The following is a 26,032-nucleotide window of genomic DNA, read 5'->3' as shown; positions in this document are numbered from 1 at the left end:
GATTTTGATTTTATCTTAGATACGAGTGAAAGTCATTAAATGGCTTTGAGAAGATAGTTGAAATTATCAGATTCATGTGGGATAGTAGGCTTTTCAAGTAGAAGAGAGAAATGATAGTGGTTTAGACCAAGATGGTAGCAATGAATATGAAGAGAAATAGCTTAAATATATATGGATATACATATGGAGATAGATTCCAGAGGACTTACTGATGCAACCTATGCAGAAAGTGAAGAAATATAAGACATCAAGGATCATCCCTAGGTTTTCGCTCAAGTTAGTTTGTGGGTCATGGTGCCATGCATTGAGGAAGGAAAGATTTGCAGGATCGAACAGTTTGGAAGAAGAAATAATTGAAGTTTGCATTTTAGACATCTAAATTGTAGAGCTGTGAACCAGTGTTTCCCAAACTTCCTCAATGGAAAGAATCATCTGGGAAATTTATTACATACATAGATTATCAATTTTTCTGCTAGAAATTCTGCTTCAGAAGGTCTGAATGGTGCACCAAATATTGGATTTTTTTCACACTCTATGGGTACTATGCTGCTACGAAAGAAGAAAAGAATGAAGATTTCTATCAACTGATATTAAGTGACTTCCAGCACACACTGAAGGCAAAGGTCAAAAGGGTATCTATAATATGCTACTCCTCATGTAAGAAGGAATGGACTATAAGAAAATGCACATGTATCTACTCATCTGTGTGAAAAGAAATGTAGGAAGCATAAACCAGAAACTAGTTCAAATTGATTATCTAAAGGGAGCAGATAGGAAATGGGCAGAAAAAAAGAATGGGAATGGTGTATAAGGAGGTATCACTTGAGTATACCTTTTTGTACAGTTCCACCCAAAACTATGAAGATTTTTCACATATGCTAGTACATATATAATTAAAATCAAGCAGGATTTGGAAGGATCCAAAAATGGAACCAAACAGTAACAAATGAACTTAATTTTAGTATAAACAAATAAAAAAATCACACTGAAAGAGATGGAGAAGAACTAGCCTAAATAACTTTGGAAGACAGTATTTTAATATACTGTAATTAACCATACACTTAACATACACTGTAAGGCTAAAGACAAAAAAAGCACTGTACACAAATATTGAGCTTGTTAGTAAGTACATTTATTTTTCACAGGGTAGCGTTTAATGATTTTTAAATATGAGTATTCAAGAATTGAGCAAGTAAATAAATAGATTGTAGATAATAAAAATTGGGTTTATAATTGTTAAGGAAAGGAGATACAAATAAGGAAGGATAGGGGCGGCTAAAATAAACCCTCTGGTGTTGGATTGGAATCTAGTTATCAGTTTGAACTCATGTATCAATATGAATTCATGTATGTGTGTGTGTGTGTGTACCTACATATATAAATATAAAAATATATTTGCACATGTGTAAGTGTTTGTATATATGTTCTCAGCTGTCTGCTGAAAGGGCAATGGGATAGCTTGGGTAGTAGTGAGTACACTTCATACCAAGATTCTGGTTTCTAAATACCATTATTTAATAAAAGGAACAAAAACTTCAGCGAAAAATGACTCATTCAAAGCTGGGACAGGAAAGTAAAAAATGGGTCTGGAACATTTTGTGGAGCCAGATGATAAGGTACTGTTTAAAAAACTGTATGGTCGTGTAGAAAAAACATGGAAGACAGCTTGAATGAGTATCAAAGACCAAATCAGGAACAATTTGAGAAACAAAATAATGAATGATAATAATGGTTTTTAACCCATAGAATAAAAGAAATATCCATAAGTTCATGCTGATATATATATATGTATATAATATAGCATACAAATAAAAACATAAATGAAAGAGAAGGAACAGCTTTCCTTATAGTCATATTATAGATAGTAAAGTAGAAGGAAAAATGGAAATAAAAATGAATATTCATCAAACACTGTTTGTTGAATATTGCTGGATCCAGGAATTATTGATGGAAGATAAAATTAGGAAAATGAAACAAGAAGCAGAATATTTAAATAATATCAAATAATTACAAAGGGAAAAATAGTAACTTTGCAGCTCTCATCTTAACCAAGGCATCAAAGTTGGAGTCACTAGTAATGACACAAATGGAATTCTTGTCTCTCCCGATACGGTGCACTGAAAAGTGTATAACATCACTACTGTGGTGTTCTTTTCAAGAAATGCATGACTTTAGTCTAATCATGAGAAAGTATCAGGAAACCCTAATTGAGAAACATCCTAAAAATTAACTGGTGAGGATTTTGCATTAGTTCAAGTCATGAAAGATGAAGAAAGACTGAGGAACCGCCTTAGATTGGAAAAGAATGAGGAGATATGGCAAATAAATGTAGTACGGGATACTGAATTTAAACCAGGACCGTGAGACAATAGATAATATTTGAATATGAGTCTATAAATTAGTTACTAGTATCAGTCAATGTAAACTTTCTAATTTCAATAATTGATAATATAAAATGTTGACATTTGATGAAGCTGAGTAAAAGGTATATGGGAACTCACACTGCCATGTTTAAAGTTTTTTGGTACACTAAATTTGGTAACATCGTTTTGCAAAAGCTGGACATTGTTGAGACTCTTTTTCCTTTCCTCATGAAAGAAAGCTCCTTATTTAGGAATAATACTAATTTAATGGAGGAGATAGCATTTACATAGGATAAATCCTAACTATTCATAAAGTATGGCACAGGAAATAATCAACTTTGAATAAGCGCATAGTAACTAACTACTCACTAGTTTTTTTTAATGTATATGAATTTGTGAATAAAAGAAGGAATTATAGTTAGAAGATACTCTTTTCCCTCCAGGAGTTCAGTCATAAAGAAATGTCTCATTAAGCATATGGAAGTTATTTTTTCTAGTCGGTTATAAAAAACTCTTAATGAAAAGTCAAACTCACTGATATGCACACAATCTTAAGAATCTTTTTCATAACTTGTGTAATTCCAAATGCAGCAAGTGAAGATTAATCCATGGCAGGCTTTCCTTTATTTATATTTATACAACCATAAGCTAATTTAAGAAAGCCACTTCATTCTCCTCACTTAAGTTACAAACATTAAGGGTTTTAATATTTAAATAAGTGTGAGAATACCTTTCTTTCCTAATTCTGTACTCTCATATTTAACAAGAATGTCAAGATGTTAACTTCTTGGATGATCATCTTCCAGATTCAGTCAGAATGTGGTTCTTAACATCATGCCAAGTTCTGAAACTAATAAAAAGGGTTAAAAATCTAGTGATTTCAACCCATTTATGTCAGTCTCAATATTTCTTGAAAAATAATCCCATTGATCCCAGTATCTGCATTTTCAGGCTTTTTCCTACAAAAAACTAGAAAAAATTCATGGTGACAGTTCTGGAATCATCCACGAGGGGGCAAACATGCTTCATACAGAATAAGACAATAGCAGTATTAAATTAGTTACATTGGAGAAAAAAATAAAATACATTCAACAGTGTTATTTAGAAAGAAAGTGTTACATTAAAAAGAAAATTTTGCTACATATTTCTTTGAAGATAAGATGTTTGTTTAATTTCTATTTTTTTCCCCTATTTTCAATTCCTGCGGAAGTACATCTGAAAATTGGAGCCAGGTTTAAGTCAGACAAATGTCTCTTTAGATACAAGCAAAGCACTTAAAACATTCTAGCTCTGCTATACTTATTTCTATTCTACAAACTTTAAAGTTAAAAAGTACTTTTGTAAAGTGAATTTCTGAAAGACTTTACGAAAAATGTATACCTTATTTCAGGTGATCATTGACTTAAGGGCCAGAAAATTACATACAGGAATTCTATCTGTAATACAGACAAAAACACAAAAATAAAAATATTACAGATGGGATTCAGCTGAAGCATGAATTCCTGTGTAACAGAGTGAACTATGCAGTTCTAGTTATATATGCTTTTAACATACCATGGAGTCAGGATTTTCAGTTCTCATGATCCAATATTCATTTAAATTCAACTGCAGTGCTAAAGGTTGAATTCCTCAGTTCCCTGCTTATCCTAGTTAGTGTCCATGGTCCCTCATTATAATCACTCTTGTATGTAGACTCTGTGAAGTGTCTTGGCCCTCCACTCTCAGTTGTATTGAACTTGCAAAATGCCAATTTTAGTGAAATAGAACTTAATGCTAATTCAGCACCTGTGCCAAGCAGCTAAACATGGCAGGAGGAAGATGAACAACTCTGATGATTTAAATTAATTTAAATTTAGTCTCATTTAAATTAATAATCATTTCCCCTATGTGAACTCTTAGTACTTTTAAGTACTAGGTAATGATTTCATAACTTCTCTTTTACATCTCCAACATCTCTTCCTTTAAATTCTCAGATGCTTTTCTTTTCCTTAAGAATACAGACGAGATCAGAACAGAATCTCCATAAGCTCCAAACATTAAGTTTACCAGCCTACACTGGGTCTATCTGAAACCACATGCTCTGCTTTCCCTCTTTTGGCAGTAAAGTTTGTCCTCTGATCTAAGACCAAACTCTCTACTCTGCACTGGATCTCTCTCTTCTTAGCTGACAAGGATTTCTCTTCAACTGTATTTCCTCTGTCCTGCATCATTAATTATTTGCTCTCTACTAGATGTTGCTCTCAGCATACAAAGATGCAATGCCTCCCATTTTAAAGTAAAGCAATCCTTCCCTCAATCCCGTATCCTGTTCTAATTATGGACTCATTGTGCTGCTGCTCTTCATACTAAAACTACTCAAAAAAGATAGCTCTAGTTAATATTTCTACTTCCTTTTCTCCCATTTACTGATTTTTGTCCTCCCCCTACACAGAAACTATTCTTGTCAAAGTTGTTAGCTATCCATGTTGCCAAATCCTATACTAAATTGCCAGTTTTCATCTTACTCCATCTATTTATCATAGGACTAATAATCTCTCGCTCTTCCTTATAACACCTTTCCATTTGGCTTCTGGAACAATTTTTATCTCCTTACTACTTATACACTTTGCCAGATCCTCTACATACTGGAGCGTCCATGGCTTGGTCCTCCAACATCAACTATTTTCTGCCTACACTTACTTCCAAAGTGATTTTATCTGGTCTAAGACTTTAAATACCATGATGTGTCACAAATTTTCATCTACAGCCATGACATTTCCCTTTCTCCTGAATGTCAGACTAGTATATCTAGTTGTTCACTTCACATCTCCACAAAGATCTGACAGGCATCACAAATTCAGCATGTCCAAAAGTAAACTCCTAATTCCTTAAAGCTTTCTCTTGACCACTGCCTCAATAGTTGTGGGTAAAATTACACTATTTCCAGAATCTCTCACCTGGCCTTAGTACATCTGCATATCAATAGGTGTTTCCAAGGAGTAGAGAGAGTAGTCCATACCCATATCAATAGGTGGATACAAGGTGAGTAGAAAGCAAGTGCACACCTAGACCTGAGAGGTTTTGTAGGGCCTTTGCAGCCCGGTCATGAGAGATAGGGCAAGCAGGAGTAGATGACTGCTTGCAAGCAATAAACGATTTCTCCCACTTTATTTCTCCCTTTGACTGATTTTGGCTTCAAAGGTTTATTTGTCCTGGGTTAGGAACATGTTTTCTTCCAGAGTTATAAGGCCCAAAATGATTTTTCAATGACCTAACTTTGCAAACTCAACTTCTAACAATTTCCCCCTTTGATCATTTCACGACAAACAAACTAAACTTCCAGTCTCTGGAAAACATAAGGAATAAGCCCACCTACCTGCATATGCCAAAGCTTTTCTTCCAATGTATTCATGTGACTTGTTCCCACCCTTCTTTCAAATCTCTGCTCAAATGTCCCTTGACCAACCTTTATAATTTTCTGCACCCTTGCATAGCACTATTCCTTCATGGCCCTTCCCACCAACAAATAAGCTCTATTTATGTATTTAGGTCCTCTCCTTCCACTGGAATATAAGATCCATGAAGAAGAGATTTACTTGTTCACTCACATATCTACAGTGCCTAGAATAACAATAATTACTAGCCACTCCATCAATATCTGCTTAGTGAATGAGTATCAATTTGCTTGATGACCAAACACTGTTCATTGAAACTTATTTTTTAATCAAATTTAAATTTCCTTTTTTTTAGCCTAAACTAGATTTTAAGAATTGAATATTTCTCTTTCAGTAAAAAATGAAGAATTATAGGGACATAATTCTTTATAAATACTGTTTAAAAATACGTTCATTACAATAGAAAAGTTTTCATGAAAGTACACTTTTCTGCTGAAGGAATTTATTGGTTTCATCAGGTTCTTTCAAAGACCCAAGGTTAAAAAAATTAATGATTATTGCCCAAGTACATTATTTTACTTCATGACTTCATAATGATGATTTTTTTAATTGACTATATTTTTGAGAACTATTTACACCACACTACTGAACAAATTATATGCTGCTACTAAGCATTTCATATAAACAAATACACATTTTGAAATCAAGTATAGGGTTCCAATTACAGAATACTACCTATATTATAGAGATCTGTTATTATATGTCATACTATACTACATACTGTATTTTTACTAGTAAAAATAAGGCAAATTCTTAGCACTGTCTAAAGAAACAGTTTCTGTTTTGTTTGTAGTCACTTCTCCTTCTTTCATAGCCCTATTTCTTTTATATCTGCTGATACTTTTCAGTATTAAATACCAATAAGCGTATGAATGATTGTTTCTGGTACTCTTGTATCAGTGCTTTCACAGTAATCCAGGAATTCTTAGTTTATTTGTAATTACTTGAATGCAACTCTATTTCTATTACTATAACTTTACCATCCCTAAATGGCACTTGCACATATTTTACATTATATACTTTCTAAACTCATTGAAAGAATAGTGGTTTATCATTAAAATTGTAAGATTTCTGTAGAGCATGATTGATCAACCTAAGCCACACACATAAATGTACTATTATTAAAGAAATTCTCTCCCTACCTTTTTGCATAAAATCAAAATTATGTAAAATAATATTGGTCATCATTCACTATGTGCCCAATTATTTCCTAGTGAACCAAGTTGCCAGCTTTAGGAAAACCCCTATGAAGTGAGGAAAGCAGGAGACGTGGCAGTCAGTGGGTGACAGATGCTGGGGCCAAATCACCCTGACAGCTTCTCTCCATAATAAATCTGAGGAGCTAATCTCTGCTAAATTGTTAATAGCTGCTAATGAGATACTTCATACTCAGTTACCTCTCCTGATCATGTAGTTGCATTTAAATGAGCTCCTTCTGGAAGGACTCAGGAACCCAAAACAGTAGTTCTAGTGCTGACAGCTTCACACACACAGAGCCTCTGTCTCTGGTTTCAAATTGTCCCTTGCTGAGACTCATGATATCATTAATCCATTTGATCTCTAATTCCTGACTATCAGAAAGAAAGCATTACAGACTTCAAAGTGATGATCAAAGATTAGTTTTTTAAAAGGGTTGTGCAATGAAAAGTCATAGAGTAAAAAATTGATCTCTTTCACCTCACTCTAGGCTCTACTCAAACTAAATTATCTGGCATACTGGAGCATGTCAAGTTCCAAGAAGACAGATTCAAACCCTGTATGTTGACATAAGACAGTTCTTATTTCTTTTTTCTTTTCTTTATAGTTTCCCTATGCCTCTTGCCATGGTATAGTATCTGAAACAGTTAAATCCTGACATTCAACATCTTTAATTTTTATTTTTTCCATAGCACTATCAACACTTCTCTTCCATGAGTATAAAGCTCCTGACAAAAGTATTTTTACAAGAGTACTTTTTTAGATGAAGGAGCCTAAATTCTCATGAGAAACTTTCTATACCTCCAGTGAGTCTGGCTTTGTAGAAAGGAAATTGGACCAGGAAGGACAAAGAAATATGTTCTGGGCCTGTCCCAAGTCACCACACTTGGTCTCTACTGCATCAGACAAGTTGATGGAAAAGATCAAATATCTACTTCCACTCCTAAGGACAAGCCTGGGTAACAGCCACTGTTCTCCTTATTTCAGAAATGAGACAAAGTCAAGCTGTAAGAGGAAGAATCCCAGCCCAGATCTGTTCAACTACAAAATACTTGACCTTCAGAGTGATCTCAGTCTTTCCATTCCGCTCACCTTCTTATGCTCCCTCCCCTTAACTTTATATGAATCCTTACATCAATCACCTGATGCCTAACAAATCCTTTAACTAAATTATAAATTATTAACGATAAGGTTTAGCATGTTCTCCCCTCCAAGGCATTTAGAACTTTAAAAGGAGAGAGAAGCCTGCCCAAGTGGGCAAGGGTAACTCTAGTTAAGCATGAGCTCACCGTGAAGTCTGCACCAAGCAGTTTCACATCATCTCATAACCTCACAATAATCTTCCATGGTTGAGATCCTAAGTTTCTTTTTACCATGGATTGCTTTGACAATCTGGATCATCTTATGAACTCTTCATAAAATAACACTTTTAAATTAATAAAATATGTATAATTCCAAAGGAAACTCATTAAACCAATTTATAATGCAGTCATTAAAATATTTTAAAAACCATATTTGGGATATAGAAATGTAAGGACATTTCACTTATTAAATGACAAGAGGTAAAACTAATTCTATTACCTACTATACTAAAAAATAGTGATATTGGGGGGATGCATTAACAGGACTGATACTGTTTTACTATGCACTGAACAATTAAATAAATGGATGGTGAATGGTGGAGGCCACATTTCTCACTTTTAGAGTAGGAATTTCCAGATAAGCAAGAGAAGGAAGATAAAACCATCTATGTGTTAGTGGATTAGAGTTGGAGACATTGGTATGCACTTGTTTTTAGCTCAATATATACAGTTACATATAGAAATATTTATAGATATGTGTAACATATGGATTAGTATACACATATTTTTTTTGCTCTCTCACCCAAGACAGCCTAAACAAATGATACCCCACTAGCAACCAGCATGCTTAGAGCCCAGATCTTGGTTTCTTTTACCATTACATACAATAAAAAGAATCAGGAATCCTTAGAGAAATAGCTGATTTTAGGATTGGGGCACAAAATATACAAGATGAGTCTGAAGTATCTTGTAATGCCAGAAATAAAAGGAGCCTAGGAGCCAACAGAAACAGCTCCCAATGGCCAAAGCTGGAACAATCTGAACAATAAAACAAAGTACTATTGGATTATAACCCCAAATATAAAATAAATATCCATGAGTCTATATTGATATACATAAATAATTTAATAAATTCATATTGGGGGGAAAATAGACAAATCTGTGCAGAAAAATTATAAATACTTTATGTACATACTCTGCCTTCAAGGAGGTGGAGCATAACTGTCTGTTCCTTACGTGTGGGCTTCACATGGTGACTTGTCCCAACAAGTACAGTACAGAAGGGGTGGATCTGAGACACTACTTTATTAAGGTGATCAAGAACAGCATCAACAGTCATAAATTACATTGATTGTATATACCCTTGATGTTATGAAAGTGGCATTTTGTCTCTGTGGTTGTCTGCCCGATATAACCTGTCTTATGAAAAAAATTCATCAGACATTACAATAGTGAGAAATACTACAAAATACTTGACAAATCCTCCTCAAAACTGTCAAGGTCATCACAAACAAGAAAAGTCTGAAAAATATCACAGCCCAGAGGATCCTAAGGGGACATGACAACTAAATATAATATGGTGTCTGGATGAAAGCCTGGAACAGAATTAAAGACATTAGGTAAATCCCAAGAACATCTGAATAAAGTATAGATTTAAATTAATATGTAATATACCAATATTTGGGAACTCTGTATTATCTCTTTAATTTTTTCTGTGTATCTAAAACCATTCTAAAAAAAAAGTCTGTTAAATAAAAAAGTAATGATTTGATTATAATAACATCAAAGTAGTGATATTTTGAGGTATCTATAAAACTGCAATAGGACATTATCTCTAACCTCTACTGATGACAAAGTCACAGGCACTTATTATACTTTGTCTGCATTTATATTTCAAGTAAATGCTAAATGCTAAGTTTCAGTTAGAGGTTTGTGAAACTAAAAACATAATATTCCTATCCAGACCTCACATATCCTTTGATAAAGATTAAGAACCGCCTGTTCTGTGGTGATATTAATGGCCTAATTTTGTGAAAGCGGGGCACAGAGGGATGAATTAGGTGTCCCAGATTTTAAAAAGCATACATTTTAGGTCCAAGAATTCTTACTGATTTTTGTTAGAACTCTGTTTACTACATTACCTCCCAATTTGGGGATTGCTAAACAGGGTATAGGAATTCTTCGTGCATCAAATGTGCTTCCTTGGCCTTGTGCAATTCACTGTTTAGATTGCTGGACATATTCACAGGGTAAAGCTGGCCTGGGCCCAGTGATGAGCAATTGCAAAAGCAAGTTGAATGAGGCAACTCCACTCACACAGAACCCTAGTGTCAAAAAGCCTCTCTACTTGGGAATGGCTCAACAGTGGGAAAGGAAACCCTTAAATAGAGCAAATCTTTGGTCCTTTTATCCCTTAAACCCTCAGCAGGCTGAGCAGTTCAGCAGAGAGGGAGAAAAGGAGGAAAAAGTTCAGAGAGGTAGGGAAAGAGGGAAAAAAAGTGAGACAGAGGGAAGGAGAAAATTGTGAGGTCAGGGGTCACGGAGGGGTTTCTATGTATATATGCATTATTCCTAAAGCCAATTCTGATAAATCTTTTGGGGGAAAAAAAAGGAGTTACAGCCATCTGTTAATGTGGATTTTGCTTCTTGCTTTCCAAATGTTATAGCTGTCACCACAGCAGCCAGCCCATTTGGGGGCGGGGGTGCTAGAGGGAACATCTGTCTAATAAGTGCACCACAAGAGCAACACAATCCTGGAGCGACCCCTCTCTGTTTCCTTGAGTGCTTTCTCTGGTCGATCCTACATCTCCACTCCTTTGGGAGTTTCCAGTTCCTTTACCTTAGGCTGGAGGGCCAGATGTCCCAGCTTTCATAATTGAGTGGTTTGGCTGTGTGTGTATGTGTGTGGCTTCGTGTGTACTGAGGAAAGTGGAGCACACTACAACAGGCTTAGAAAGATCGACAATTTAAAACATTTTCTACATGTTTGTTCAGTTTAAAAGAAAATGCCAATCTCAAATTCAGCGAAATGAACAATACTGATAAGGAAAATGAAGAGGGTGGGAAACCCACACAGTCGAATGGAGCTGTCCATGCAGCGGACGTGACAGGGGAGCGCTTGGAGGAAAGGTGCTATGCAGAGAAAGTCTCTCCGTCTCTTCTCTCTCGATCCACAATCCGGCGACGCTTCCTCTGTAAAAGCATTAATGGAAAATAAACCTAAAACCCAGAGGAGTAGCAATCGTCGGGTGCACTTTCCAGGCGCCCTTGCACACGGCGGAGAGGTGCCTCTCCCCCCGCGGTTGGCAAGGAATGTGGTGATCCGGTCCGGGGCGGGGGATGACTTCATGCGGCCGGAGCCGGGCGGCGGGAGCAGCTGCTGCAGCTGGCAGGTGGGCTGGGGGCCGGCGGAGCTGACCGGGCACACGGCCCCTCGCGGCTGCACTGTGGCCCCCCGGGCGCCGCCCGGGACAGGTGCTGACTCGATCCGGAGAAGGTAAGCAGCCCGGCTATTATTAGCCGTGGCCACACTGCGCGGTGCTTTCCGCTCGGTTAAGAATGGGGTTTCCCATACAGAGGGAAGAAGGGGAATAATATCCTTGCTGCATTCTGCGAAGGGAAAAGCAGCAACAACTGGAATTAAAATGTTCATCAGCCAAGTGTGAGATTGGAGGAGCGGTGTTACTGGGCAAACAAAGACGGTTAGCCTCTATACTCTTAAAGGTAACCGACCATTTCATTGCCAGACTCGCTTAGACACTGACGAGTATTCAAAACGTGAAATAATTTTGAGTTGCACGTTTAACGTTTTACCTTCAACCTTCACTTGGTAATTTTCTGGTTTTGGAGCAGCAGGTCCTTGGCAGCAACCTCGGGAAGTAATCAGAAATCTTTCCTCTTTTCCTACCTTCCTCTGTCCTCTTCCTTCCCAGTTTTCAGAATGGGTCTGTGTGCAATCCAATGTCAAACACCTACTTCAGTACTGAATCTTTAGAAAAAGTCCCAAATTAGAGGAGAAATTTCTCTTATCTTCTGGAGTTCAGCTTGGGTTGAGCAGACTTGTCTCCATTCTCCATTTATCATCTTCTCTGTCAATCATTTCATTGATTTTTTTGTTGGGGGTGTGGGGAGGGAAGGAGGATCTTGTGCCTGTTCACAGGTCAACTCTTGTCAGCTTCTATCCACCACCTCTTTTCATGACTGATGTTGTCAAGGACCCAGAAAGGGCATTGCGCTACACCAGTTTTCGTATTCTCTCTATGTACTATTATGTGTATCCTTCTCCCAAATACATGGCATGGAAAACCCTGCATTTAGCCCAGCACCAACGTGGTTTCCAGTAACTCCCTTCACTGTAGTTACTGGGGCTTATCAAAAGGTTTTGAGGATGCAGAACTTGTTGGGATGTGAGAAAGAGGACCATATTTACATATTTTGTTTCCTGTGCCTAAGCAGAGGTAGAAGTAGAAATGTGAATGTCAGTCTGTCCTGTTTTTCTTGAAGCATTTTTTAGTCCATCTGGATTGTGAGACATCTACCTGGGTAGGGCTTAGAGCCAGTCCATCCCAAAAAGGAAGCAGTGCGATTGTCCTAGGATTCCCCAGTAACCTTACAAGAATTTCTGGAGAGGCTCTCCCCACAGGCAGCCAGAAAGCCAGTGGATCTGGCCAGTCTAAGCCTCAGGTTATTTGAGCATCTTCAAATTTATATGTAGTCTCCCCATTTAGGGTTTCTGAACAGCTGACCTAGGACTTCCCCACGAACCCCTTGCTGCTGAGCCAGGTGCCTATTCCCGTTACCACCTAGGGATGTACATTTGAATGTTCTGAAATGGTTAAGATGGCTGTAATGATGATTGCAAATGTGCCTTATCATTAACAGAGTTGTTGCAGTAAGGCAGATTGTAGGGTATCTGTGTCCCAGTATTCTATTTAAAAGGATATCTGTTTTCTTTACATTTGAAATTAGAGGGACAGTCTGATGCAACATGTAATTTTATTGTAGTAAATTAATAGGGGGTCAGTGAAAAAGAGGGGCAGGATTTATAGCTAAAAAATTTACCTCTGCTAATTTTCCTTTTTAAATACTACTTTTAGACAGAGATACTGGTTCTGTGAAATCAGGTTAATTCGACATATATATCATTAGTGCTTTTCTGATTAAAAATTCTCTTTTTATAAAATACACTTGAGAAAAATTTGAGTTGGTTTCTTTGTCTCCACCTTCAGTATATAAGGCAGAGGGAGTGGAGAGGGTGGGCAAATCCTGCTCCAAGTGGTTCACTCCAGAACTGTTCCCCTGAATCGTGGAAACCTCAGCTCTGTTTTTTGTTTTCATCCTATTTTTTGTTGTTGATATAATTATGTGTTGAGTGTGGTTTGGATTTGAAATATTAAATTTTCAAGATTCTAGTATTTTATCTCAGGCACACCAAGTGAAAGAGGGAACAAAGAACAAGAACAACAAAACCCTTATTCTACCACCTTTCTTTCCTAATCTTAAAATATTTAATTATATAAATAATGATTCTGAATAAATGATAACAAATATTAAGATAATTCATTTTTAAGATATTAGCTCAAGGCATATGAAGTAGAGATGAGTGCAATTGATCGTAAGTACAAAAAAATTTTTGTAATTTTGAGGCATCTTTATGTTAAACAGCAGTGCATGAGAATATCCTAATGATGGTTAGAAATTGAAAGTGTCCACTAATTGGTTTCTGAAGAAAAACTGAATTAATTGGTAAGAAATAGGTCAGAATTAGGGGGCTGGTGCAGCTTAAGTGGGCCTCATACCTGCCAGTGACTTTACAGGTAGATAACCCACTAAGTTATGGACCTGAATCGGAGAAGCCTTTTTGGGAATAAAGAAAACAAATTAGAAAACTTAATTTTTCATTTCAGTGGAGCTGAGGAAGATAATTAAATCTAAGGGATTTCCGAATTTGGATTATTAAGTTTAAACAAAGAAACTTTTCTGAGGAAAGTTTTTAAATTCAGAGCCCTACAAAGAAATATATATATATGATTTCATGACTGCATCTAATTTATGACTTTCCTTTTTTAAAACATTTCCTAGGGAAAGAAAATTAATTGCCTGTTGTTCAAGAAATGGAGGAGTGAAAAATAGAAAGATGTGCACTATTAGATGCTAAATGAACTACAGGCATTTTTGTAGGTTTGACAAGAGAGAATTGAAGTCAATCTCTTGCTTTCCAACCACATAAAAAATTTTAATATGATGGATGGTCAGTGTTATCAGTAACTTAGAGAGTACAAATTTGAAAGTCACGTAAAAAAGACATTTTCTGGTGCTGCATTACTGCCACTAGTTAAAATAGAAATATCCTTATCTTGATATTATGGAAAATGGGGATGGTGGGAGTGAGAATAATGAGGCTGAAGAAATGCATTTTTATTCAACTAGTGCTTTCACTAAGAATGGGTAGGAAAAGTGCTATTTTGAAAGATGTCAGTGACCTCTTAATTGCCAGATTTCTGTAATATTTCTCCCTGTTCATTATAACTTATTTTCAAGTTCTCTTTTATGTTGTTTTTATTATATACTTGTGTTTAAAAATATTATTAAGAAGTAATATGTATCAGACACAGATCTCTCTTCATCGTTTCTCACTAATCCCCTTAAAGTACCCCATGTCTAGCCTAGATCCAGTGATCTGTATTTATAGTTTGTGCCCCAAGACCACATGCCTATATGTCTTCATTTGTTCCTTAGACTCACTGTACTACATGGTGAAACCTTGTTCACATCAGACATTACTTCTTCCATGAAGCCTTCCCCATACCCATATTCCTTTTCACATTAGATGGGTGTTCTCCCTTGTCTAAATTCTTATGACACTTTCTGTCTCAGTCTATCCTTTTGTGTGACCGTACTTTGGGGGTTCTTCTAAAATAGCTATGAGATCAGGGTCTGTGATTGACAAATTTTTGTTATCTGCAACTCATAGTACCTAGTGCCTAGGTATGTACAAATCTTCCTCGACTTACCATGGGGTTATGTCCTGTTAAACCCAACACAAATTGAAAATATCATAAGTTGAAAATGCATTTAATACACTTAACCTACCAAACATCATAACTCTGCCTACCTAAAATATGGTCAGAACACTTACATTAGCCCAGGTTAGGCACCCAACACAAAGCCTATTTTATAACAAAGTGTTGAATAGCTCATGTGATTTATTGAATACTGTCCTGAAAGTGAAAAAAAGAATGGTTGTATGGATACAGAAGAGTTGTAAATTTATCAGTTGTTTAACGTCACGACTGCTGCAGCTCGCTGCCACTACCCAGCGTCATGACAGAATGGAGTACTGCACTTCAGCAGGTTGGGAAATATCAACATTCAAAATCTGGTTGATATGGTAGTAGAAACCAAAAGTATGGTTTCTACTGAATGTGTATTGCTTTTGCACCATCCTGAAGTCAGAACATCTCCAATTGAATCATGCTCAGTTAGGGACCATCTGCATATGCATAGTAGATACTCAGCAATTTGATTTTAGTGAAGATATTATTATTTCCCAGAAGCATTTATCTACCTACTCTTCTCTGTTAGTGAATTAAGCCCTCAATATATTTGCAAGTACTAGTTTTGGTTTTAAAAAATCTTTATATAATAATAAAGTGACAGTATATTCAAGTAATTAGACAGAACAAACATTATTGTGAACTTACATGCCATTAAATGTTTATTAGCTCCTCCATATTAAAAGCATGCTAAGCACAACAAAACAAAACTTTAAAGATGATACTGTACCTGCTTTCAGTATGCTTGCATTCTACTGAAAAAAAACTAAGCAGGAGAAGGTATGTTACATATATGAGCACTTGTCTACTTTCAAAGTCTGCTCGTCGGTATTTCATATGTGGTATCTAATTTCAATTCTATTATAAGAAAATTTTACATTGAGGAAACAGAGATGTTACCTCAATGGCACAGATTCTTTCCACATTACCATGCTGCTCTTTGAAGTGTAACAGAGTAAGGAAAGCATTATAAAAACATAAGGTCAGAGCCATCAGAGTAGTTTAGAACTGTTGCATGATTAATCTTTCCAGGGCTTCTTAAATTCTGGGGTCTCCTTTGAGTCTCTGGTATCATCTCCTTTGATAATTCAATAGGTTATGCATCCACTCCCCAAGTACATACACAAACACACACACAGAATTTTGCATACAATATTTTTAGTATTTAAAGACCCCGGAAAGCTCTCCTTCACAAATAGTTTAAGAACATGTATTGTGGATTTACTGTGACAGTATGTATGCCCTTTACTAGCCCAGACATTTCTGGTACTTGAAATGAAATTCTCCTTCTATTGTTCTTCCTGCTTCAAGACCTAAAACAAGAATTATTCACTAGAGCTGGCACGAAGGCAGCCGAGATGACTTGGAAGCAAATGCCAGTGAGAAGAGTGATTCAAGAACCTTGATTCATAGAAAAGGAATCCCAGAAGGAGCTCTGAAATGTTACACATTCCAAATGATTTATGCAGGGCTTTCCAATCATTTTTACAAAAAGAAACAGTTCTAGACTTGCCAGCAGTTGAGTGATGTAGTCTGTTCTGGAATATATTCAGTTTTCTTAGGATGGATGAATGTTGGCCTCAAAGTTAGTATTTCTTTCTGGTAATGCTGTCTGAAGTAATATTAATATATTTGCTTTTGCAAAGTTCAGGGAGAAATGACAACTTATGTTTATCCCTCCAAGGTTCTAAAACAATGGCAAGTATTCAAATGCATTGAACTTCTTAGCTGATATGTGAGGACACAGGTACTAGATAATGATAGCATGGTTTTTGCTGATGATGCTAGTATTCAAAGACGGTATGACAATAACATTAATCTAGAAAAAACGGAGATGGAGAGATAGAAAACTCTCAAGGGGACAACTTAAGCTGTTGCTTTCTTTACACTTACAAATATGATTATAATTGTATTAGCTCCTAAAATAAGTGCGATTTTATGGAAACCTCAAAATATACCTAATATGAGGTGACTGTGTTATATTTTATAGATTTTTATTTTTTAATTGTGGCAAAATATATATAACATATAATTTACCATTTCAACAATTTTTTAGTGTACAATTCACTGGCATTAAGTATATTCACAATATTGAGTAACCATCACCACTATCCATTTAAGAACTTTCTTATCATCCCTTGCAGAAACTGTACTCATTTAAAAAATGACCCCTCATTCTCCCCTCCCCTCATTCTTCCTTCCTTTCAACCTCTGGTAAACTCTATTCTGCTTTTTTGTCTATGAATTTGCCTATTCTAGACACTTCATATGAGAAGAATTATACAATATTTGTCCTTTGTGTCTGGATTCTTTCTCTTAGCATAATGTTTTCAAAGTTCATCCATGTTATAGCATGCATCAGAATTTCATTCCTTTTTTAGGCTGAGTGATACTCCATTGTCTACATATATCACATGTAGTAATTTTTAGTTACAAAACACTTTCAGTACTTTGCCTTTCTGTTATATTAACAATATCTAGATATAACACTACCATATTATCTTTAGTAGGTGCCTAATGTGTACAATGAGTATGCCATAATTTTTATGAATCAAAACCTACTAATAAACATTAATTAAGTTCAAATTATTTTATGATATCAAGCTGTGTCGAGGTACATGTGTTTATATGTTGCTGTTTTTAGTTTTGATGGAAGAATTCTTGGGGTGATATGAAGTGGTATTGTTCCATCTGAGATTGTACACAAGCATAATTTGAATATCATTGACTATAAAATCATAAACTTCAACAGATAGTATTTCTGTATTTCTCTGTAACCATTTTTACTATCTTAAAAATGAATGCAAATAATAATGGGAATCTATTTAACATGATTTGAGCAAGGAAATATTCTCACTTTTTTCACTTCTAGTTCATGGAGGAAAAATACTGCATATAAGTATCAAAAGATTTCAAGTCTCTCAGTCGCACATTTCATCATTTCAAAATATTATGGTGTACATCACAGATATCCATCAAATCTTATAGCAAAAATGTAGAAAACTAGAAATATCTATAGCTAGTTAAAAAAAACCCTCTAGCATTGGGTCATTTGTATCCAGCCTAAAAATTTGGTCTGTTTTTTAGTTCAAATTTATATACCCATATTTTGGTAAATCTCTTATTTTGTTGGTTTTTCTTTTTCTTAGTTTCTCTTAAATATATCATTTTTAATTATCCTGGAACAGGGTAATTAAAGCCCAGTGATGAGAATGTCTTATTTAAGCTAAAGTACAGAATACTGGCATATATGAAGTATAAACAGAATTGGCATGACTTAAATACCCTCCACAGAGAAAGATTGTCTTGATTTACACTGTCCAAGAGAGGAGAAACAGAGACTGCTGGGGACTGCATCATGGTTTATTTGAATGAGACAGTAACGTGCTAAAATGGCAAGGATGAAGCAACACATTTATAACATATTTGTGAAAAGCTACTTAAAACTGAAGGGTTGCAAGCACATGGACAGACACACCCTAGACATTTCCCAACAGTATTTAGGTATGCCTTTTCTTTGGATAAGTGGGAGGAAGGACCTATTAATAATCATTTTTCCTATTATTTACTTTTGTCTTCATTGCTGTCTGTTGAAGGGCTTTTTAAAAAGCAGACATAAAACAAGTAAGTGTTTTGACCTTTACTTGAATAAGCAACAAGCCCACATCTTAATCAGTGCAGTGCAGCAGCTGTGAGGCCAAGGGTAGAGGCGTCAGTTTTTTGGTCATTGCAATAGTAGTAATGGTACCACAACCTGCTTTTTTTTTCCTTCTGTCGTGTATTTGTGGTATCTGACTGAATAAACGTAAGAGAAGTCAGTAATACCTTTAATGCCATTTCTTACACTCTCCATGATCTTTCACACTCAGGTTATCTGATAATTGAAATGTAGTGAAAAACAGCCTGGGTGTTAACACCCTCGATCCATTCACAAAACTTAATCCTGCTAGAACTTGAAGAAATAATGTTGAATCTGAATTGGTGAATACCCAACGGGGTCACTGAGAATAAACTGTCAGATTTACCAAATCCAAATTCAGATTTAAAGATCATCAAATTTTAAAGATTGAAAAGATTTAAAGATTTTTTAATTTGGTGTATATGGTAATATGTGGAAACTTTAGAAAAGTACAATTATATGTATGGCTTTTTATTTATAAGGTAAGCTTACTGGAGAACAGTGCATTTTTAGAGGGATTCATTCTGAAAAGACTGCATTAACATTTTTTTTCACCACTACCTTTAAAAATAAATTGTGACAGATCATTGTTCATCCAAGTTAATCTCTCATCTCAAAGAAGTGAGTTGTTCTTGGGGCAACTGCTGTCATTTGACTTCTGCTTTCCTGCAGTGGATCAAGCTGAAATGAATGGGGCTGACATTTTTAACTATTGTGACAAACCCATATTTACTAGAATTACCTAGTGATCAGCACAAAGGATTTTACTATAAATAGATAAGGCCTACTGAGACTCTCCATTGATAAAAGTTAGTTGAGATGGGGCTGATGAGCCTATAAAAGAGAAATCTAAATTACTTTTCTTACATCACCTCCATATGAGAGAGCAACCTAGGATCTGAAAGCAAAGCAAGAGATGATAGCATGAGGTATGCTTTTTACAAATGTTTGGATTTCTAGGGTGCTTATCAGTATCATATAGTATGGTAAACACTTAATAAATGCAAACTGTTATTTTAAAACAGTAAAATATCAAGAGCATAAAAAATTTCTGCAACTCAAAAGGTTAGTTTGGTATTTGGCTTTACAAATTATTTGTTGAACAACAAAATGATTCAATACCATTTAGTTTTGAAAGCTGCTCTCCAAATACAAAATAATTGGTATTCTGCACAAGTTCATTGTGATTATTTTTGTAGTTGTGGTAAAGATGAATTATGGATGAGACTACCCTCTCACCTATTTCTTGCCAAACCATATTCTCTTGCCTCTCAGGTTTTGGAAAGGTGGGAATTAGAATTGATGCATGTTAAAGTTGGAGTTATATTTACTAAGCAGTTCAATACACTGAGCCAAATACAGTCCCATTTACCCAGGACAGGAAAACATGACATTACCCTCTTTCTTCAACTATAACGGATTTGGACTTTTAGAAAATTCAAAATGCAGGATACAGATTTTAATAATAAAATATTAGTCAGTGGTTCTCTTATCTCCATGATTTTTTCAGTCTTCTTTATCATAAAGAGCACAATCATAGGAAAAATAAAGTCTCAATTGAAAACTTTTTCCACCTGCAAACAAGTTTGAGATAGTGGACCTGTAACATCTTCACAAGACTTCATGAAGTCACTATTTCACCACAAAAATCAAATGTGTTACTAAAATAGTCTGACACTACACAGTTCATGGAATAAGGAGAGGAAGATTGGTATCTTGGTTATCATTAGAAAAAAATCACCAAGGCACAATATTTAAGTGTTCAAATTTCCCCTTAATAAACAAAATGGAAAATGAAATAAAATGGCAGTACAGTGTTATGAAAGCAGAGCAATTGGGTTGATCTCAAAATGTTTGACTAAAATTAGTTGTTTTTGTTTAAATTGATAATAATTTTATTCCTAGAGCTCTCTAGCAACTTTTGGTCATTTTTAAAATCATTCAAGAAGTTCTAAACATTATCTTCAAAGTATGCTGGCCACTAGACTTCCCCTTTCCTTTTTCTGCCTGTTTTTATTTTTTATTTTTTTGGAGGTGGGGAGGTTTTACTATCACTTACATCCAAATCATGTCTTTCAGGAAGTGCATTTGAACTCTGAATCCCACCTAGTTTGAATCCCACCTCTACCATTTACTAGCTGTGTGATTTAGGGTAAGTTACTTAACCTCTGTGAGTTTTGTGATGGTTAAAATAAGAAAATCACAGGGCTGTTGTGAAGATTAAAAAAGATAACATATAAGAGAACTTAGTGGAATGTCTGAAACATCAGAATGATTAATAAATATTTTCAATTTTTATCATTTTAATTCTCATGGGCAATTTACAACCGGACCTCATTACCACAATTTTCCTGAATGTTTATGAATTCTTTTCCTATCTCCCCTCATGTTAGTTTAACTAAGCCTTGAAATGACTCTTAACCTCACAGGAGAATGTCTCAACATAGGTAATGCCAGTGGTAGGAGAGGTTGAGGCCACAAAAAAGCAAAGTTGTCAGGCTCTGATCTGGCAGTAGCTGTGGGAATTAGACTTAGTTCTATTTTTAACTGCACATAGTTGATTGGATGGCCTGGTTAAGTCAACTGTCTAGTAATTCTGCATCTTTCCTTCTTTCTTTCTGATTGTACCATATGTCTAATCACCTTTTCACAGACTCACAATCAGAAATGATAGTAAGGTTGTTGAATAAGGGTGTTGATTTCAGAAACAAGTGTCATATAAAATGGGAATACTACATTACTTAAAACCAACAGTGGACTTCTTTTTTTTTTATAGTACAGTGTGAAAGTTCCCGAAAGAGGGCAACTTTAATTTATAGAGAGTTGTTAACACTCACTACCTCTAACAAAAGCCTTTGAAGATCCTGCTAATTGTTTTGACTTATAACCCAAATATTTTTTTAAGTGTGTATCTCTTGAAGAAGTTTCTTATGGTTAATCAGTATCATTGAGTTGTCAAAAATGGAAAATTAACCTGTAACTCTGTTGTACATTATATAGAAAAGACCCTTTTGTATATGATACCTTTCTTTTTACTGAAGCTCAGAGAACTTAGAACAAACATGTAATAAGCATTTTAATATTTAGGGCCTTGTTCATTACTAGGTGACATTGATTAAATTTGATCAATAGCAATACCTTTAAACTGAAATAAAAACTGGAGGCTCAATTAATGTGAAAACTTAAGTAACAGAAAAAACATGAGCCTATAAAAGCCGCATTGTTAGTACACATACATATTCTTTAGTATGATGATAATTTTTTCTGCACTTGAAAAACACATGACCTTACATTTTTTCTTATATGGCTTTTATTGTTGATATGTGACCCTTTGGCTTAAGGAATTAGTACACAAACTGTCTGTAGCCTTAAATTTAAAATGTAAGGCACAATGTTCACAAGTCAGAATTTTGTGGTGATTAACAACTACAGCCAAATTTGCAATAAATTACTTCAATTGGTAGAATTTATTCATGTGTATCTGGGAAAAATAACTTTATTCTTTCAAGTAAAAGGTGTAAATCATTAGTAAGAGTAAGTTTTTCCTAAAGACCAGACCTCTGAATTAGAAAATATAAGCACAAAAGAGCAATGTTTTAAAATTAATTCTGGAATACATTTTTCTTAAAGATTTATATTCTTATAAATATGTATAGATATATATGTATGTTTGGGTGCTTTATAAATAAAAGTAACAGTGATTAATCACACATTAATGGACACTACCAGAAGTTCTCTCTCAATCTTTTCTGGGACACAAATATTTGTGATAATTTTTATTAATTTATTGAAGTATTATACATGTAATATTTCACATAAACACTGTATGAATTATAATACTAGTTAAGGAATTTTAATTTGGTATTCAAACATACTAACTTGTTAAAATTGCTACAGTTAAGGGTCAAAATTAATTTGAAGGTTATTAATGTTATTCTGGTTTCTAATAACTGGTATCTCAAGTGTACTATAAAGACAAAAATATCCCTGACTTAGAGTTTCTGCCCTATTAATTACATACTAAGATGTCTCTTGGATATCAGTAAAGTGATATATTTTAGACTATAGCCTATGAAATAATTTTTCAGTTGGCAGCAACCTTTGACAATAAAATATACTTGCTATTCCACTTCTGAAAATTCATTGTACCATACAAATGTGATTTTAATAATTGACAGATGACTATTAATGTTTAATCATTCTCTATAATATGCCTATTACCAATTGTTAACAGAATATTGAGTAGGCAACAATTCTATAGTATTTATTAGATTTTTATTTGAATGCAAGTGTAATCTATATTTCCATAGTGCTCCTATATCTACCACCTCATTTAAGTACAAGGAAGCTATTTGGAGCATTTATATCGGCTTTCAAGTGGAGCAGTCTTAAACATTTTTCATTTAAAAGCACTAAATAAAACTTTACATGGTCTTTAATTAAATATAAATATTAGATAATCTGTGAAGCAAAGTGCTCACACACACAAAAAAAGGAATATCCTTGAAAGCATATGAATTTCTGGTATATTTAGATTATGCTGATTTTTATTTTATTCATCTACATAATAGCTCACAGTTAATGTACACAATTAAGAATTTTAAGATGCTTAGGGTAGGAAATGACATAGAAACTAATAAAAAATCATTTTGTGAAAGTTAAATGAGAAGAGAAGAATGTTATATAATAAATAAAGCATATTCACAACATCACATACATAGAAGAAAAGACCTAAAGAAAATTTAAAAATCAATTATCAACTCGGGAAGTAGAGAGATCAACCTTGACTTCCCTTTAATCTCATTCTGTATTTCCAAATTCATTGCAATGTGTATGTATTACTTTTAAGACTATTTAAGAGGAAATGTGCCTGTTTGGATATGTATATTAACATCTAAACATTGCCAAGTGTCACTAAAGTGTTCAATTTTTATATAAATCTGGAAGATGTAGGCCGGCTGTAAAAATACTACATAAGGGGAAGGGGAGTTTTCTCCAATCCTGAAATAACAGTGATAAATTAAATTTTTAAAGCATTTTATAATTTTCAAAACATTTTATATCTCTCTCTTCATTGGACTAACCCAACTTTCTAAAATTGTAGGATCAAGGAATATCCTCATTTTGTGAAAAATGAAATGAAAATTGAAGCTCATGCAGTTTAACAATTTGCTCACTTAAGCAGTAAGCAGAGTTATTAAGTGGCAGGGCCATAATTCAGACCTGTTGCATGGACATGGCCAACCTCTTGTTTCCCTCTATGCTGTAGGAATTGGACATGCTTAAGGGGTAAGCACAAAAATGGAAATAGGCCTGGATCTACCCCTAGTTACAAATTTGCCCATAGACCTCACTAGAGCCTGAATCAGGAAAATCTATATGGCTTACTTTCATCAACACAAAGAGGTGGACATACTAAACAAGTTCTCACATTTAAATCTATATTGCCTGTTTTTTCACCATATTCCAGTTTGTGTATCTTTGTGACTATCAACTTCTCTAGAAAAGGAAACAATATAGAAACTAGTAAATTAAAAATTCTTTCTGTAGAATGTTAAGTGAGAAAAGAAGAATGTTAAATAGTAAATAAAGCATTTTCACAACTTGATTTTTTGAGTTAGAATACTAAAGGATTGCATTGGTGTGTGCTTACATTTGTAAGATTATATAATTTTATTTATACATGTATGTACATTTTGTAGGACTAAGTTTAGTAGTAAATTTTCCTCCATACTAGAACATTATTTATGTAATTTGTAACCTAATTGGAACACCAGGCCTTATAATCTATCATTTTTAAAGGAAATAACTAATATTCACAGTAAATTCTTTCCAGTAAGTACATTGGACAATTTTAATAAATTCTACTAAGTTTCTATTAAGCATACAATTATTTTAAACAGGGCATTTATAAAATCTGCCTTGGTATTTTTATGCTTCTGAAAATATCACCACTGTACCCTTCTTTTTAAAATAATTTTACACCTACCAAGTACTCTTTCACCTCCCACAAGAAAGCAAGAAAAAGCATTTATATTTTTAAATTTAGTGACGGCTTCTTTATTTAAGAGTTAGTCATTTGCTGTCATTTGAATTTCAAGTGTTCAGTAAGTACTTGTGCTTCTTTCTGTATGACTTTTCTACAAAGTTTCACATATATCACCATTCATTTCATCTACCACTTGGGATTAGTAAAATTGAAAAAGTTATTTTCTACTATTTCTTAGTTCCCTTCATTTCAAATAATCAGTGCCTTCTCAAAATAATATTACAGTTTTGGATTGTTTATTGATAATAGACACTGCCAGGAAATAGTGATTCTGGTTTTCAGTAAAAAAATTAAATGAGAAACTAAAGGAATAATTTCTAAAGCAACTTTTTTTCTCCATTTAGCTAATCAGAGATTCACACCAGTGGATGTTAGATTTTAAGAATATGGATCCAAATACTAAATGTTTTACATATTCAGAGAGGTGAAAAAATAATACTTATGCCTACTCTGTGCTAAATGCTGTTCTAAAACTAAATGAATTACCCCTTACAACAATTCTAAGAGGTAGGCGCTATTTTTATTATTACCTGTTTTATACATGGGCCAACTCATGCACAGAACCATTGAATAATTGATTTGTTCACATAGCTAGTAAGGCATAGATAGAGTATTTTAAAACTAGTTTAAAGTATTTAAAACCTGTTATTGTAAAAGCCCACATTCCCAACCTTAATAATGAACGTAAAGGTTTTGATCCCTACTATTTGTTTACATGCCCACTTACTTATTTTGGAAAGAAGGAGAAGGAGGGAGAAAAATGAGAGAGGGAAGGAAAAAGAAAAAAGGAGAGAAAAGAAGTCAGGAGAGATGTCAAAATTCTGCCAGCTTGTTGACACTGTGCTATAACATACAAAGTTCACTTTAAGGACTTACAGAGATTTCAATAGAGTAAATAATTTTAAATTTCCTCAAATGACATCTCTGATAATATTATCAGATGGAGACAGCAAGTGAATTTCTGTTTATTTATAATCATAATCAAAGTGCAATAGCAGTCTCCTATTTGGAGCAAAAGCAATTCTGGTGATTTTGAAGGCAATAATTCTTCCTTTTCTTAAAATTATTATCTGATTTTTATTGACCCTCAACATTTTCAGCTTATTTAATTTTAGTTCCTTCCTATTTGAAGAAAACCATACATTTTAGTGAGGTTTTAAGCTGGATTTAAAT

The 26,032-nt window shown here is 34.5% G+C and overlaps 1 protein-coding gene and 1 long non-coding RNA gene across 5 annotated transcripts in view; one reads left to right on the top strand and one right to left on the bottom strand.

Annotated features, from left to right (window-relative positions):
• Positions 1–26,032, bottom strand: part of LOC118913476 (uncharacterized) — a 213,888-nt gene that overhangs the window by 73,776 nt on the left and 114,080 nt on the right. The gene's annotated exons all lie outside the window — the stretch shown is intronic.
• The window catches only part of PKIA (cAMP-dependent protein kinase inhibitor alpha), an 84,361-nt gene continuing 69,482 nt past the window's right edge, over positions 11,154–26,032 (top strand). Inside the window, exons 1-2 of one of the 4 annotated variants that reach the window (XR_008996268.1) lie at positions 11,154–11,572; positions 20,890–20,962. Coding sequence is in view for 1 of the 4 variants with exons in the window: in XM_057497954.1 (XP_057353937.1) it covers positions 11,211–11,572 (362 nt within the window). In the remaining 3 variants the exon portion in view is untranslated. Of the gene's footprint in view, positions 11,573–11,652; positions 11,800–20,889; positions 20,963–26,032 lie in introns of those variants that run through there. The other 3 variants (XM_057497954.1, XM_036887495.2, XM_057497955.1) reach the window with 3 other exon arrangements.

The sequence above is a fragment of the Manis pentadactyla genome, chromosome 3 (assembly GCF_030020395.1).
Source record: "Manis pentadactyla isolate mManPen7 chromosome 3, mManPen7.hap1, whole genome shotgun sequence".
NCBI lineage: Eukaryota > Metazoa > Chordata > Mammalia > Pholidota > Manidae > Manis > Manis pentadactyla.
This window is presented reverse-complemented; position numbering and strand designations above follow the sequence as displayed.